This window comes from Camponotus floridanus, unplaced genomic scaffold (genome assembly GCF_003227725.1).
Source record: "Camponotus floridanus strain SB8 unplaced genomic scaffold, Cflo_v7.5 scaffold88, whole genome shotgun sequence".
NCBI classification, from domain to species: Eukaryota; Metazoa; Arthropoda; class Insecta; order Hymenoptera; family Formicidae; genus Camponotus; species Camponotus floridanus.
Window position 1 is genome coordinate 12,757 of NW_020229858.1, and position 17,164 is coordinate 29,920.

A 17,164-nucleotide genomic window follows, 5' to 3' on the forward strand; every position below is an offset into this window, starting at 1 on the left:
AAATACACGAGGAAAAAATACGGGATTGATGCGTTACCGAGATATCGGGGATAAATGGAAATTTCGAACAAGTGGAGGAATCAAAACGTGAGAAGAATTTCCTCACTTTTTGACGATCAATGTCAAAAAAATGTGTCATTCATACATCGATACATATCGTATTGACATATCGCAATACAAATAACTCATATTTTTTATTGTAAAAGATGATCAAGTTATTTTATAGTTTTCCGTTCAAAGAAATGATTTTGCAACTGTAGCAATTTTCTAGGTATGAAAAATTAACTAATTAATAAATAATTAAGAAATACTGCGACATCGCATATTATATTGTTTTGTACTTAATCGATCTGAATGCTAGAGAATTTATATCTGAATTGTTAGTGAAATTTAGAAAAAAAGTCTATCTCGGCATTTTTATGTTAAAATGAATCATTTGCTATTTATGTTAAAGTGAATCATTTGTTATAAAGTCTAATTGACATACAGAAAAATCGTTTCAAAGCTCATTCTAGTTATATCGAAGTTCCTTTTTTATCCGATGCAGTGATAATTATTATTTATTTTTATTAATTATTTGACAATAGAATCTTAATTTGAAGATATTATTGGAGATTGTAACTACAAATTCTACATGTTACAAACAATGTTCTAGCAGATAAAAAAATAGCGATAAATTTTTGTTGTTACATTTCTGTAAAAAAATCTATCTATATCAGCAAAATATTTTTTTGAGTATTGAATAAATATTGTATATCCAGTAAAAATTCACCCATGACTGCATTTCTACTGGGAACTTTAATTACAAAACGATTCGAATTGTATTGAAAAAATTGTATTAAATATGTGATTCTATTAAGATTCACAATTATCTCATTTCGATGATTTTCTGATGATTGACGATAAATTATGCAAGTCAATAAGAAGCTAACCGCGATTTGATCACTTTATTAGTCTTGTAGTGGGCCGCGAATTGGGGGGGAGAGGGGTATTTATGCTAGCATATATCGGATGGCTTTGCCCTAAGCATAAACATGTAAGCAAATTGCTTACAATGCACAGCTTATGTTTGCTTGTATGTAGCTTAGCTTAGTCGTACAGCCTTCAACGATGCGCGTAAACGATCGCTAAAACTCGATACGTCTCACATTTAACTCCAACATATAACTTTTCGTCGCTCTCCCCTTGAAAACTCATTACTGTCCTCTATCAAAAATGGAACCGTCAATTCTGTTCAATATCACTGGAGAATTTACGTAATGCAAAAGTTTAAGAGAATATCTCAAAGAAAATCTAAAGTCTGACAGCCTGAAAGATTAGAAGATAATTAGAAACATTTATGATGTCATTTAGTTTCGCAACCTTGGTATTATCTTTTAAGCTTAATGGAAATGAATTTTATCAGGTCTTTTCGCAACATATAATATTTTTTAATGATCTTTTAAATGCAATATTTTGTCGCGTAATATTGATAGTTGTTATATTTATATAAAATCTTTATTTTTTAATTATCATTAAAAATTTATAAATTATATTATTTTATGTAGCCAAGAATTTTCATTCTTTCTATGTGTATTTTTCCTTTAAACAAACTTGTCAAGTGCTATTGAGAATTACATGAAAAAAACAAGGTTCTTATCAATAAATCAAGATTTTTATCAATAAATCTGAATGTATCGATAATAAAATGGATCAGTAGATTATGAAGATATTCTTGCAATATTGAAAAAAGTCAGATTGCGTTATCACACGCCGAATGCATTATATTATGCGATAATAAGTAGACTGCACGAAGCATCATGTGCTTGAAGCACATATTGTTTGTAAATAGCTAAAAAAAATTAATTCCAGAAACATCGATAATTACCGACATGTAATTTTTACACGAGCTTGTATACTGTTTGAATTCAAGATAAATGATTAAATGTTTTTCTTATCAATGATTTCTCGAGAACTAACATCTGAGGAAATTGATACAACGAGATATGCCTAGTGCGAATTTATAACGAAATTTTTTATTATAAAACACAAAAAACCATTATTTATACTTTTCTTTGGATTTGAACAGTATTTAGAATTTGTCAGAGTTTGTAAAAAATTGAATTTTTTATCGCGAAAAGAGGATATTATCATAAATTGAATGTAAAATAATTGTATTTGTGAAGAGGAAAAGAGAGAGAGAGAGCAATATTTCGCCGATCATCGATAACCGATAAAACTGTTTTAGCGTCGATTAAATTCCTAGCAAGGTTAAGCATAGCATTTCCTACGATCGACCAATGGCTCGACATTTGCGATTCTAACTGCGCTTCGTCGCAGTCGCTGTCATTAGTAGGCCGCTCGGGTCATAAGGTGAATTTGAGCAATCGGAAGGGCGATGAGCGGGCGAATCCAAGCACAATGGTCGGAAATCTATTTCGAAATGAAAACGTGACAGGCTTTTAGGAATCTTGATGAGAAAGATAATTGGTGTAATAAAAATAATTATTGACATCCCATTATAATAAATGTTCACTTATACAAATATGTCATTACATGTATAACGATTTTTCGCAAGAGATTTTCTTTTAGCAAAAAATATTCAAGACATTGAAACAATCTGAAATTTTTCTTGATATTTTGTTTCATAATATCCATACTAAAGTGATTATCAAATAAGATGCACGTGATGATTAATATGCTATTTATAAATTAATATATATTAATATCATCACTCTCTCTTAGTCATTAAAAAATTCTAATGACATGAAGAAATGACATAAAGATATACTGAATATAGAGCCAATTCATCAACTTCAATCTTTATTATGATATCGATGAAGTTAACAAACTGTCAAGTATATTGATAAGTTCAATTTTTTTACCTATTATAATTATTTTTCATATTAAATATATTTATTTTATATTTATATAAATTTTATATTTATATAAAATGAAAATAAAAAAAATACAAATATCGTCCCTTTATTTTTTTTGTTGAAAAATGCATAAACTGCACGATAATTGAAGATTCATGCAATTGTAGGATACGGATCTATAGCATATTCTTCTGTTATTATAAAATGAAAAAACCTTGACGAACTATCCCACGCGAAGAGAAGGCAGCTGATTGCGGGAAACTCAACGAATCTTATCCGATACTCATGTCAGTGGCATTCGTTAGTGAGGATGCAACTTGAATTTGATTACTACTAAAGCCGTACTTGTTATGCCACGCATAGAACCATCGTCATGCGTGTCCGATTCATCGTCATTGGACCTCGACCTTAAAAAGCGGTCACCTCGCAATCGCAACAAGACGATTGTTACTAAGACTTTCGAAAAACCTTCGAGTAATTTTGCCATATTTGCAATAATGATACATGAATAAAAATAATGACTGTTCACAATGAAAATAACGATTTAATTTAGCCTCAAAACATAAGAAATCTTGATCGAAAAATATTAGATGTTTTTCTACGTCGTTATCCTCTCTGTTCATCAAATAAATCTTCATAACATATGATTTAAACTGATGATTGATTCTATCCAAAATTAGACATATATATTTGTCAGTGAATTTTTTCATCTATTTATTAAAGAAAAAAGTTTTCCGAATCTTTCCTTTTCTATTTTTCAATATTTTATGAGACGCGAAGTAAACGCAGAAGATAGAATATCTATCCAGTTTCATCATTTTGTACGTCGAAAATGTTATATATGATTGTGTTGTGTGTATTTCAGCTTTCATAAAACATCATTTTTCAAATAATCGTTATATTATATCTCGTATCAAAATTTTTACCTTTCATCTTTTGATTCTGAGATAAAATTTACTGACCTGATTGATTGGTTTATAAATAATCTTTTTCGACCGTAATGAAATAAAGCTTTAAAAGTTTATACGTGACTTTTTCTAATTAAAAATCAATTAATTATTCTTTTATCAATTAATATAAAAGGAAATAATTTCGTATGCAATAATATAAACTTTAAAATTTGAAAGATCATTTGATAGAATTAAATAATCATCTCATAAATCTATTATTCCTACATAATTATCACAATTGTCATTTTTATCCTAAATTAAAATATTAAATATTAAATTAAATATAAAATATTAAATTAAATAATTTCCAAATTAAATTGATTAAAAAATAGACATTTTACTATTTTTAAAAGCTTTTTTGCGATTAGAAATAATCATATTTTCAAAAAAGAGAGTTTTCCAAAATAAAATGTTCTTTGAAAATTCCACAACTGACTCACCGTACAAGGGCAATCATCATGGTGTACTGTCCTCCGATCTTCACAAGTCCGACATTCTGAAGTATCAGCCCGGTGATCAGCATACCGATCAAGGCTGGAAGGGTAGTTAAAGACATCAACCAACCCCCGAAATGCGCGGCAATGCACAGGGCGGCCAACCCGAACAACTGACCACCCGGGGCTGCATCATCGCCGATTACCAAGTAGACAATACCCCAGAGTAGGAGACCCAAAAGGAAGAGACACAATACCCGTGCGAATTTCCTATATGTTGGACAGAACGGCTGAGGACATGCTTTTCTCCAACCCGGTGGCTCCCACGATGGAGTATCGTCGCGACCGTGACATCGCGCGCAAAATAGATACAGCCACGACCTAGAAGAGACGTAAATGAAATAAATGATGTGGACATTATGTGCGAAATGCGGTCAATAGAGAGTATTGCTCCTTTATCCAACGTATTTTTTATAACGCGTGATTCAGGAATTTAAAGTGGTATAATCTTCATAAAATTAATCTTCCATTTTAAAGATACTGCAAATAATTACATAGCACACGAATATCAAGTAGGTTTTTGACATGAATAATTATTCATCGGTATCAAGACTGCCTGATAAAATTTAAATCCTTTGAAGTGCGATAGAGATGTGATATCGTGATGGAGCAAACTTTAAAGACAAAGAAGTGCTTGTCTCTTTGCGATAAGAATAAAAATTGCTTTAGACATCGCTTAAAAGAAATTTGCTTGGATTAACGTCTTTACGAGTATAAATTAATAACTACAGTCTACTAATTGACCTGCTAGCTTATCCGCGGAGACAATTTGTAACTGATAAACTAGCTGTGATTTCAAAGCGTGATACTGACGGTTATTAATGTATGCTGTCTATATACTTCCACGTAATACAAACGGGTAATTTTATTTGCGGTTTTACACGCGGCAGTCCATTACACTATATTATATCTGCGTACAATAATAATTTCGAGTTAACAAGTTTATTATAAAATTGAAGGCGTATATTATAATTCATAATATATACATACTCATTTATCAAGAATTAATAATTTATAAATTCTCGAGTTAATAATTTATCAGCTATATACTTTGAGAAAAGCTTTTACTTTCTCTTTCCTTTTTCTCTCTCTCTCTCTCTCTCTCTCTCTCTCTTTTGCTTATAATTTTTTAATAACTCTATACTTGAATTTTAAATTAAATTTTTACTGATTGAGTTTTAAATTAAAATTTCTGAAAAATTCGATGCAGAATTTGCAGGATTAATGAAAAACAGATGCTATAATTTTGAAACATCTTGTAAATTAATACAAAGTATGTAGTAAATTAAACATAGATGTAGTATACATTTTGTTTTTTTTTATTTTCACATAATTTAATTAAATTTTCAAAATTTTTTTGTAAAAGCATGATTTTTTATGAGGAGTTTGCTAATATTTCTAATGGATTTTGTAAAAATTATCACAAATGAACAATGAAATAATATTGCAAACCTTTTATAAACTCATCAAAAAAGAAAGCACAAGTGTACAGCTGAAATTATGTAAATTAATCAGGTTTTTAGTAAACAGACGTAGAGCGTTTTATATTTTTGCGCACAGATAATCACCATCAAGAAAATGAATATAAGTGATAAACAATAGATACAAAATAGAATAATTCATGATGCTAAATGTCGCCTTAGCACATAAATAATTTGGATGGCTTTGTCATACAAATTACAGAAAAGTTTTTATTGAATTATGAATTATGTAAAATTATTAACTATATGTAGCAAAAAGTACATAGTGGAAAACTTAGACAATAATTTAAAAATATTACTTTTATATAAATATATTCAATGATATTTAAAATTATATAAGATTCTCTAAAAAATTACAGAAATATTCTAAAATAAAATTTTCACTAGAAGTTCATTTCATTGTTTTCTTGAAGAGATCTTGACAATTTTTTTGGTAAACTTTTCTCTGATAAACAATGAAATTGATCAAAACTAATGGTTTACCTAAAAAATTATATAAAATTTACGATAAAATGTCAAAAAAAATATATAGTTATTTTGATCTATTATCGCCTGTCGAGTAATTGGTTTATTTATTCATTACACATGACTCATTATCACATGCTCGTGCTGGTATCTCTACAATTTTTTTACGATTAATTGTATTATTGCTACACGTATGTTTCGATTGTTTCATAAAATGCAACGATTATGTATCATCATTTTACTTGATAAAAGTTATCAAAATAGGTCGATCGAGAATAATATCGAAAGTAGATTCGAAAGTATCGACAGATAGATCTTGCAAAGTTTATCAAGATAATCGAGTCTCACCTCTCGAGCTCCTCGGAATATTCAATCTTGTCTCTGATCGAACTGGACAGACTATAGGCCGATTTTTTTCTATTACCGTTGATCCTACCATTTTCCAGATCAAACTTGTATTGTGGAATATTCTCCGCGCTCTCGCAGTGACTGCTGCCGTGATGTAGGATTGATTTCCGTCTGCCTTGATCAGAATTGTGCTCCGAACTCGCGCTGATGCGCCGATTATGCTCGAAGACGGGATTATCAAGTCCCATAACTTGATCGCTAATTGACACTCGTCTCTTCGCTAATTCCTCGTTGGGTTTGTTCATCCTGCCGCTCATATCGATCTCCATTTCTTGCTGATCTTCAATTGCTAAGAATCTCGTCGATGTCAATTGATTAACGATCTAGCAGATTTTAAAAATTTAACGAGGTCCGAAATTCTTTGCGGGAATTTTCTCAAATAGGTCGATCGATCTGTCCACGCGACGAAGCTGTGGATAAGTGTGATTTGTGTTCAAACGCGATCGAAATCACCTCATCGACCACGACATAACTGTCAATTCTGATACACTGATGCTATTGATCGTGAAAAGCCCGAAGCACAGTCGCTGAACGTATTGCGACGAATCACACGTTTGCCACGTTAGCGACGATCGTTAGCAGATGAGTCTCGTGACAGGAGTTGACTGTCGCGACAGGGACGAGGTGATCGGTTGTCGCGACGACGACGCTAATACGTTGCGACGATTGACGTCTTTGGCACCTTAGCCCGCTTTTACCAGATTATCTCTTGTGTTCTATGCTTGTTTCCCGGATTGGTTCTCCGCACTACGTTGGAGGTACAGTTTTGTCCATCTCGTTAGCGCGTCTCTCAGGGTCGACATCGACGCACTTCGATAGCGAACTTTTCCACAATGCGACATGTATCGCAAACAGATGTCCATGTGATGACTTCGCGCTCTCGATGAAAAACCGACGATGACGGAGGTCTCATCGGCTCGACGAATCCACGGTTACTCGCTTCGATGCGGAGACGCGATCGCGAGTTCGCGCGATGTCGGTCGGATTCGATGCGACCGGTGCATCTCGCTTTAGCGTAATTCAGGCTTTCGCATAAACGGAGTCCCCTTCGCGTGAGGACGGTGAGAAGAGTCTACTGCCGGTCGGTCCCCGTCGTTTCGATAGCACGAGCGACGACGCGGTTAACGAGCGACTAAAAGCGACAAAGTGCGCGGCAAGCAGTGGTGTTTTATGCGAATGGGTAGTGGGGTTCTCTCGTAAAAAGTGCTCGAACCGTGGACGAACGAGCACGGACAGTCACGGCGGCCCGTGACGATAATTGTCGCGCGATGCACACAGGATGGGCACAGCTGTTCACCTCATTGACAAACTGGCAACGGTCCGTTGCGTTTCTGTCAGCGGCTCGTCCCGAGCCTCGATCCGGAAGATCGACAAATTAAATCGAATATATATTTTAGCCGCGCCCTGAATTTCGCCAGGCAGTCTCGCGATCGAAATACAATGGACAAACCTGCTGGGAAATTTCAACGCTTGCAAATTCTATAGGTATTAGTGAGGAATGACGGATATACACATCTAATTAGCGTATTAATTTCTATTTACACTGCTCATTCATCCTCATAATAATCGATTATTTTCACGGGAAATATTTCCAATCCCTCGATATTAAAAATTATTTGAAATAGCATGACGCAGAGAGATTGCGCTGAATATGAATGTTACTAATAATTTAATACCGTATCACTGTACATCATTCAGTGAGCATTTATTGACTAATACCGAGATATTACGGGATTGGATGTAAATTTTCGATCCCAGGTTTATCCCTCGTCAAAATTCTTGACAACTGAAAGTAATCCTTTCTGACAGCTTTAGTAATAGTTGCTACGTGGTTGGCATACAGTCGTATCTTAGCCAATTTCCTCGTTTTGCTGCACTTAAAGACGGATGTACATAAAAAAAAACACGTGATTGCTGCGTTGATATGTCGTGCGTTTTATCAATATCTAAATGATAAAATCAAGCAATGCACACACTTATGTTTGATAGCGTTGCATCAAATAACGGATTTTGAGAATGCCATTAAGTTAGGATATAATATTACATATATAACAATATAAAATATAAAGATCATATAATTTTAGCACACATTATCGTCAATCTTTCTTCTTCATGAGCGCTTTGAACGATACTCGATATTGAAATTAACAATTTGAGGCCGGTATTCATAATCGATCATTATTTCACGAGAATAATTATAGTTTCATAAATCTCCGATTATTCATCAATCTATTGAATTTTTACAAGAATTTATATTCTTCGGATAATGTTTAATTCACGAATCGTTTTGATTCATGATTCATCAGATTTTTGACGATTTCAAATTTATGGATAGTAGATTCAATCGTTATTTATTTAAAAGATAAATTAGAAGATATTTAAAAATTATTTAGAATATAAATTCTAAATTATGGAAAAACATGAAGCTTTTCATTTAGTATCTTTTCATATTTATACTTAAATGCTAAATAATTAGAAATTTTAAATTATATTTAGTGTAATATTAATTATATCACAATATGATAATATAATATCACAGTTTAATATAAATTACTATTAATATTATATTAATTACATTTAATAGATCGATAATATTAACATTAACAAGTAATATATAATAATATGATAACAACAAAAAGCATTTTTAATTTTCACATTTCGAAAACTGAAAATTATTTAAAACTAAATGCCGACCTTTTATCGAGATTCGCTTCTTATCATTTATCAATCGTTTTAATTTTCCAAGCGATATTTTTTCGATTTAATCTATAATGTAAATAAGCACAAATGCGATACATATTTGTAATCATAGGCACTCATAATGCGATTCTATTGATAGTGCAATCAACAAAATTACTATGCGATTATTGCGGCCTCCTGTATCGGGAATCAAATCGTTCTGTTTCGTATCAATTTCATCATCTATTGATCGATCCTTGGGCACTTGTTAATATTATTGTCACATTTCGTCATCGCGCTTGTTTGCTTATACGATTGTACATAATTCTATTTGGAAGTCCATTCATCGGAATTCGATTTATGGACTTCTCCAACTTTGGATCAATAAAATGAACTTCCGCATAGATCTTGTTATACGAAAAACTTTAATCTTCGAATATGTAAAGAAATAACGCAACAATGAAATTTGAAAAATCTCATATTTCATAAATTGTAAAATTTGAAACTTAATTTGATATCTCCTCTCTCTTTTGGTATTAATATAATATAATATTTTAATAAAATAAAAGAGAGATAAAATTACATTACAGAGAGGGAAAGAATTAGATTAACATTTTAGTAGTTTATTCCGAGAAATCTGTGGTTGCTATTATTCCACTTCATTTTTATTCATTAGTGCTCTGCAAAATTATTAAAGTTTAGTTTTACATTAAAGACCGGCAAATTGAATGGGCGAAAATAGAGTGAATAGAATTGAGTTCTTAAAGCGCAGGAAATTGTGTGAGTGTGTGTGTATGTGTGCAAATTTCTATTTTAATTTATTTCTCGTCTGGTGAACGAGAAAATACAGAAGGAAGGAGGAGTCCTAGACGGAGAAGGAAATGAAATATGTTGGAGAGATGGTTGACGGTTGGAATACGCGTGCAGAAAACAGGAAGAATTTATAGCAGCTCCTTGTACTTGTATTTATCGACAAAGTTCCATCGTTAACAAGATATCGCAACCAAGTTTAATGAAGAAAAAGGAGTAAATAGACAGGGAATCATAAAATTGTTCAGATGCGAAACTCTTAAATCCACATATCTAACTTTCTAAAATCAAGAAATGCTAACAAAATCATAAATCCCTGTGGGGTAAATCTAAAATACAGATAAGAATGTGATTCTTGATTTTCTTTTCTTTTTTAAAACGAAATGTCATCGTTTTTAATATAATGCCGTATAATGTGTAAAATATATCAAATAGCATGTATCTTATATTACATTTTTATAATACGTGCATTATAAAATGAGACACAAATATTTACATACAACGTGCTGGTCATTATTCATTCAAAGCATATTTTTTACGAATAGACAAAACAAATAATTTCACCTTCCTCCGAGTTCCGTGGGCACATCGCGACTCAAATTTCTACTAATGATGAAATCGTACGCTTCTCGGACACGCTTGCGGAAGTCGAGCATTGTCGTCCCTCGTTAATGCAGTATTCTTATACGGCTCCATGCGTCGTACGTAGATAATGCTCGTCCGTAATCTGCAATACTATTTAATATCACGATATTATGAATGTATTTCTGGTTTTTTATGATTTATACAAGTACAATTCTCATATGGAAAATTGAATTAGTTGTCATTTGCTTCATTCAAGAATTAATAAAATCTAAAATACAATAAAATCTTCAAATTTAAAAATGTTTACTTTTAAAATAGCAACTTTTAAATTAAAAAAAATATAAAACTAAATATTGTATTAATCCGTAAAAATTAATTTTAAACTCTTTTTTCTGTAACCAACAAAAAAATAAGAAAAAATATATGTTAAATAAATGAAAAGAAATATAGAATAAACGTCCAATATAAAATATTTAAATCAATAGTGCACACATTGCTTTTTTTTAGAATTTATTTTTTTTTTAATCATGTTGCTGACATTTAAATTAATTGTGACAAATTTTGCTTTTTTGATGCTTTTATCGACATTGATAATTAATTAAAACAAAAAAATACTCAAACTTAAATATCTAAATAGATTGTGAGTTCGAAGCAATTCGAGAACGGAAATTGCATAACATTTTTATCTATCCACGCGGAAAAATTGGTGAAAAATTTGTGATATGTTCTGTCTTGGCAAGCAGTGATGTATCGCAATTTAGGGAACACGTTGTTTCGTTTCTACGTCCGTCCATGGTTGAACATTCCGCGGCTGACAAAGTCACGCGAGAAACGTCTACGTCCCTCGCAAGAGTGTGTAGGAAGGAGGAGGGAAGGAGGTTGCGCGAGAGACGAGGTCGAAGATGGGATTGGAATTGCAAATATCCCTCTTCTCTATCTCTCTAGTCTCTGTAATCTATCTCTTCTCTCCTCCATCGACCACCCGTCTCTCCCGTGCTTCGCTTTAACTCCAGGTCGTGTATGAGGTGCATATCGCGGAGCATGTTCTACGGAATCCTCGCTGGACGACAAATCGCCAGATTTTGTCCCCATCACAACCGGATTTAAATTTAACAGCCTGTGACGCGCGAATGAGGTGCTATTCTTATATCGCATCATATTCTCAACATCGTCTCAAAAATGTATTTGTCAAGTTGAACCAAGCTTTCTCGCGTAAATATGATGCATTAGCATCTTGTTGAGTATACAGCTCTTATAATTTTAGTATATTTTCCTCTTAGTTTCAGTTCTGACTTATTTAGTTCATAAATCTGCCTTTTTTAGATACTAAAATGCAAGTTTTTGTTTATTCGTATTACATATACATTAATCTCACTTTTTGTGCATCCAGTGCCACGTTCTATGGAACAGATGGGAAGGGGAATAATTGACAAACTAACAATGAACGAAATGTATAAGAACGCAAAGAGGAGACGAGTCGCGCGCAGAAAATGACCGCGTGATACGCGCGCTGCGTCAAATTAGCTTAAAAGCCTCGGAGCAACACGGGATCCTACAACGCATTCTGCAACATGGTCCAACACACAATGTCCAACGCGCGGAGAAAAGCCCTATTCGCCCTCATATATCACCCGGAGATAAAAGGCTGCCAGACAACGACGGAAAGTATAGTGGTTTCGGCGACACGCCGGATAGGCGGTTCATTGCGCAGCTGCACCTCGTGCCCTATAATAATTCGGTGGTAGAAACGAAGAGAAATTGTACGTCACGTGCCGGTATCTATTTACCTCTTCCGCTAAATGAAAATATGTACTTCAGAATGCTTCCGTTTCGATTTACGGTTTCATGGAAGGAGCAAAACTTCTCCCGCACCGTTGCGAATAAAAATATTGAATAGATCCGCACGCAAAACGAATATCAAGAGAAACTTACACGATCTTTTTATACAAGATAGACTCAAGATAATTAAACTTTAATTTTATCTTTGTTGAAAACGCGATAAAACATTTTTATTGTAATTTGTTATTTCTTTAACGTCAAAAAATAGATTGAATGAATGTCGTTATGATTCTTTGATAACAGTTACTCCAATCTGCAATAATCGGAGCGAATCTCTTCCTTTAGCTTTATATAGAGCAAAAAGAGCTTGTATGTGTAATCGATGTGCGGTCGACTCTTTTTTCCAATACGTCAAAATGTGTTCTTACACAAGCTCCCTGCTCCAATTTTTTTGCATTACAAGAATTTTTATTGAGAACTACCGCGCTGATTATTATTCGTCCCATTTTCGATCTTTGTGCTGCTTTTTACGTTCCCGGTAACGTCGATCATGGTCAAATGTTGTAGGTTTTTGTACTGATCCGAATAATATTGGCAACCTGTAAGAGCGAACGAAAAAGCTTCTCCATTCTTTTTTCGAATAAAATCGTACAATATAGTTTCGTTTTCTTGCTTGATGGTGGTTCTTCAAGTCACCTACCTACGGCTGGCGACATTAAAGATTTCTTGCGATAGCGTGCTTTGGATATACGGTAAATCCTCCAGTCACGTTAAAGCGAATTACGGATGCAAGTCCGAGATGGGAATTATCGTGACTGAGATGGAAATTACAATGGTTAGTTTCAAATACAAGATTTTTCACGTTTGTCGTATCCGAAGTGAAATATTTTAAAGTTCCTTCTCCCTGCATATTCTTTTATGCAACAGCATACGAATTATCTTTTTTCTTTAGTTTCTTCATCAATGAACTTTGGCACGTATTCTCGGCATAAATTTCTCATTACATTCACATCTTGATTCTTGCTTCATTTTTACATAAACAAAATCTTTACAAATAATAGGTCAAGTAGCAACATCCATATTTATTTCTACACATTGTAGATTTATTTTTAAAAAAATTTTAGTGTTGCATTTCTACAAAATTCAAAGACACTATTAACCGTAAATATGCAGTAAGAATATGGATTATCATCCTTTACATTATTCATAGGCGGTAGGTTGTCTATAGCCACAATTTGGACATATTTCATGCAAAAGGAAATTTTATAAAGAATATATATTATATTGTATAAAAGAATATACGATGCGACATCGGTAACACAACTAGAATCTAGGTAAGTAATTCAAGGTACAGCTGCTGCACCATCCTACCCATACATAAATATCTTGACGATAGAGACGAATGTCGGAATCAGAAAGAAATTGCGCGTTCTTGCAAATGGTAGTCGGTTCTATTTAAAGTTCTTCTATTTAAAGTTGCAATGCTTCCATATTAAGTTGGTAGCTCGAAAAAAACGGGATTTTTTAAATATCAATATATTACATTGCATTTTTTCTATTAAAACAAATATCAATACATAATCTTCAAAGTTGAATTTTTTATGCTGCATTTTTCCAGTCTATTATTTGTATTTATGATAAAATATTACATTCATAATATGAAGCATTGCGACTCAGTATCAGACATGTTTATAATGCTTTCACGTAATTGTATCACATTACGGTGCCACAGATTCGCAATGCATTTTAATGCGTTTCAATTTTCTGCATCTGCTGCTACGGTAGAACGGGACGAACCAGAATATTTTCATATTGCCTCTTACAAAGAGGCCGTATGACGCGACAGATTGCGTTCATCTGTCGTAGAATAAAACTGGATCAAAAAAAAGAGAAAAAATTCGAAATTTTGCTTAGTCAAGAATTTTCAGAATATCATACGAATAGATTTCCCGTGCAGTTTAGTGCAAGTGAATGGTTTCTCTCCCGAGAAAAAGTTTAAAATAAGATATCATAGTCTAATTTAAATTTAATTATGAAATTAAAGATAAGAAAACAATCATAAAAAACTTATATTAGAGTAGGATATATTAATCAATCATTTTTTTACTTTTTGTAAGTTGCATCCATTTATTTTTATATATGCAGAGAACGTTTTTCTGAACTGTCTCTCGTGCGCATTATACGGTAAATTAATTAGTGTCACATTGTGACGAACGTAATCGCGACATGCTGATAATCGTCAGAGCGGATTACGTTCCCCAGGATTGTGCTGTGACGGATTTCCGCTAATGACTACCGCCGATTATTAGCTCTTGTTATGGCAGTTGTGAAAATTGTCACGGGTAGAACTGTTTCCCGTTCGCATAAATTTTGTACAACCTATGCACACCTCGTTTGCAAATATCACGCCTTGTTGAACGAAAAAAGAAAAACAAGAATTCACGAGTTATCTCCTCGTCCGCGTCAGAACAGATGTTGCCTTTCATAACCCTTCCCTTTAAAGCTGATAATTTTTTAAAAGTTTTAAAGGGAACCCTCTCCTATTCTACACATGTGTAATTTTAAGAAACTAACAAATTTACTTCCGTGCAAAATTAATTCGTTTTTGCCAATCGTATTTTTTAACATTTCAGTAAAAACAAAATCTAGAGAACAACAGATGAATAAAAAGCCGTAATCTTATTAGATACTTCTTATTAGAAGTTTCGGTTTTTCGTAAAGATTTTTTATAATTAAGACTTTAATCAAAAATATACGTACAATTAGAAAAAATAAAGATGGATGAGCTTCTTCTTGCGAGACGAATCGTATATGTTGTCTGCCGCGTAAGTCCACGCGCGAATGGTCTCCGTCGTGTTCAATTAGCCCTCGTTATCGCGGCTTCTGACTCGCCAGGAAGAAGGCGTGATGTGCCGCATAACACAGAGGAGGAGGAGGAAGGGATAACATTGACTTAAATGCAGCTGAGATTTTTTCGACGCGCGCGGAACGCTCGTCTTCGCGTGTCGACCTTACGGTGCATCGCGACGTATAATTGCATTTGATACGTTCCGCTACCACCGTTCGCAATCGCAACTCAGGAACAATGCGAGGCGTGAGGATTCCCAGGTGTACTTCCAAAATATTTCAATTTTCAGACATCGCCGGTGAAATCGGTATAATTGAATAATCAAATAGTCAAAGTCTAATTTACAGATAAAACAGGTTGTCGGAATTTATTTTCGACGTAGACGATTCTTCACTCAATGAAACTATATTTTCAAATTGCTTAATTAATATAATTTCTGTAGCTTATATTTCTACATCGATTTTTATAGAGATACAAAAAAAGTTTTTATATTTTCAATGATATGTTTCAGTTTGTATTTATATTAGTGCGGAATTTTCTCACATAATATTGTTTTGTTTTATTAGAAAAATTGAACGTATATGTGTAAAAGTAGATTTATGGCACTTAAAAATCGACCGAGAAGTGCTTCAGAATCCAAATTGACACATGGCTTACTCAAGGGTTAATTACGGAATTATATGTGCAGACATAGTTGGCAAACCGCTAGTCCATACCTTTGTAGATCGATATGAATAGACGTAATTATGTTTAAATATAGAATTACCATTAGATTGATCCGATATAATCTGACATAATATAGGATCAGAATATCATAGAATTTTAGATATATATTCAAATATTCGGAGTATTTTAAAAATATTCTGATGTTCTTGACATACTTTTTTTAATCGAATCTTTTTTTATACTTTAATTTGATATAAAAATATTTATATTTCAAATTTTTCTCATTTAAAAAGAGATAAAAAATGATAATGCTCAAAATTAAATTTTAATACGGAATGGAATTCACATCGTTTTAATCTTCACAATTTATGAAACTTTTTGACATATAAGCTTACAAAGCTAACATATAATAGCTTATATTTTAACATATAATAACTTATAAATCTTTTTAACATATAATAGGTGCTATTTCCAAACAATAATTTAAAAAATATGATAAATAATTAACCAACTTTATATTTTTAAAATATTGAAGCTTTTTGACAAAATAACGGTATAAATCATTTTTATCTTTTTGAAAATTATAAAAGTTTTCGTACAGCTATTTGGAAATATATCCATTGTGAAGTTCAATCACTTTATTGCAATACTGTTTTTATGATTCTACAGCAAACAATCCAACGTTTTATACCATTCTAAAGAAACACGTTCAACGAAATGTCGAACTTTTATTTTTACTGCCTTATGCCACGCTATTTCGTCCAACTTGCCTCGTACGCTTATACAATTCCATAAAATATTAAAATTTCTTTGACGTGAAATATGAGAATGACTATATGCTATTCAAGATGCTAAATAATAAATAGCACTATTACGCACCTTCGTACGTGGATCAAGTCACGAAACAATCAATTGCGCGATTTCTGCTGTTGACATTTCTTTATGTCTTCGATGTTCTTCAAGATTTCAACGATTCGATATCTAATCGATAGTTAAATTATGTGTTTCGAGAATGTGTCATGTTAGATGTTCCTTTCAGATTGCTGTATTATTCTGAAATTACAAGACGCGAAATATTCACTTCACAAATTACAAGTTTAAATGCATCTAATGCCATCGCAAGCGAACGACTGACTTGCTA

At 32.8% G+C, this 17,164-nt stretch overlaps 1 protein-coding gene across 4 annotated transcripts in view; it reads right to left on the minus strand.

Annotated features, from left to right (window-relative positions):
• The window catches only part of LOC105248045 (sodium/hydrogen exchanger 9B2), a 29,914-nt gene extending 12,750 nt beyond the window's left edge, over window positions 1-17,164 (minus strand). Inside the window, exons 1-4 of one of the 4 annotated variants that reach the window (XM_020026497.2) lie at window positions 16,903-17,164; window positions 15,270-15,760; window positions 10,710-10,880; window positions 4,249-4,623 (exon numbers count right to left, since the gene is read on the minus strand). In XM_020026497.2, the coding sequence (XP_019882056.1) occupies window positions 4,249-4,623; window positions 10,710-10,801 (467 nt within the window). In that variant the 5' untranslated portion in view covers window positions 10,802-10,880; window positions 15,270-15,760; window positions 16,903-17,164. Of the gene's footprint in view, window positions 1-4,248; window positions 4,624-6,596; window positions 8,692-10,709; window positions 10,881-15,269; window positions 15,761-16,902 lie in introns of those variants that run through there. The other 3 variants (XM_025414700.1, XM_011252595.3, XM_011252594.3) reach the window with 3 other exon arrangements.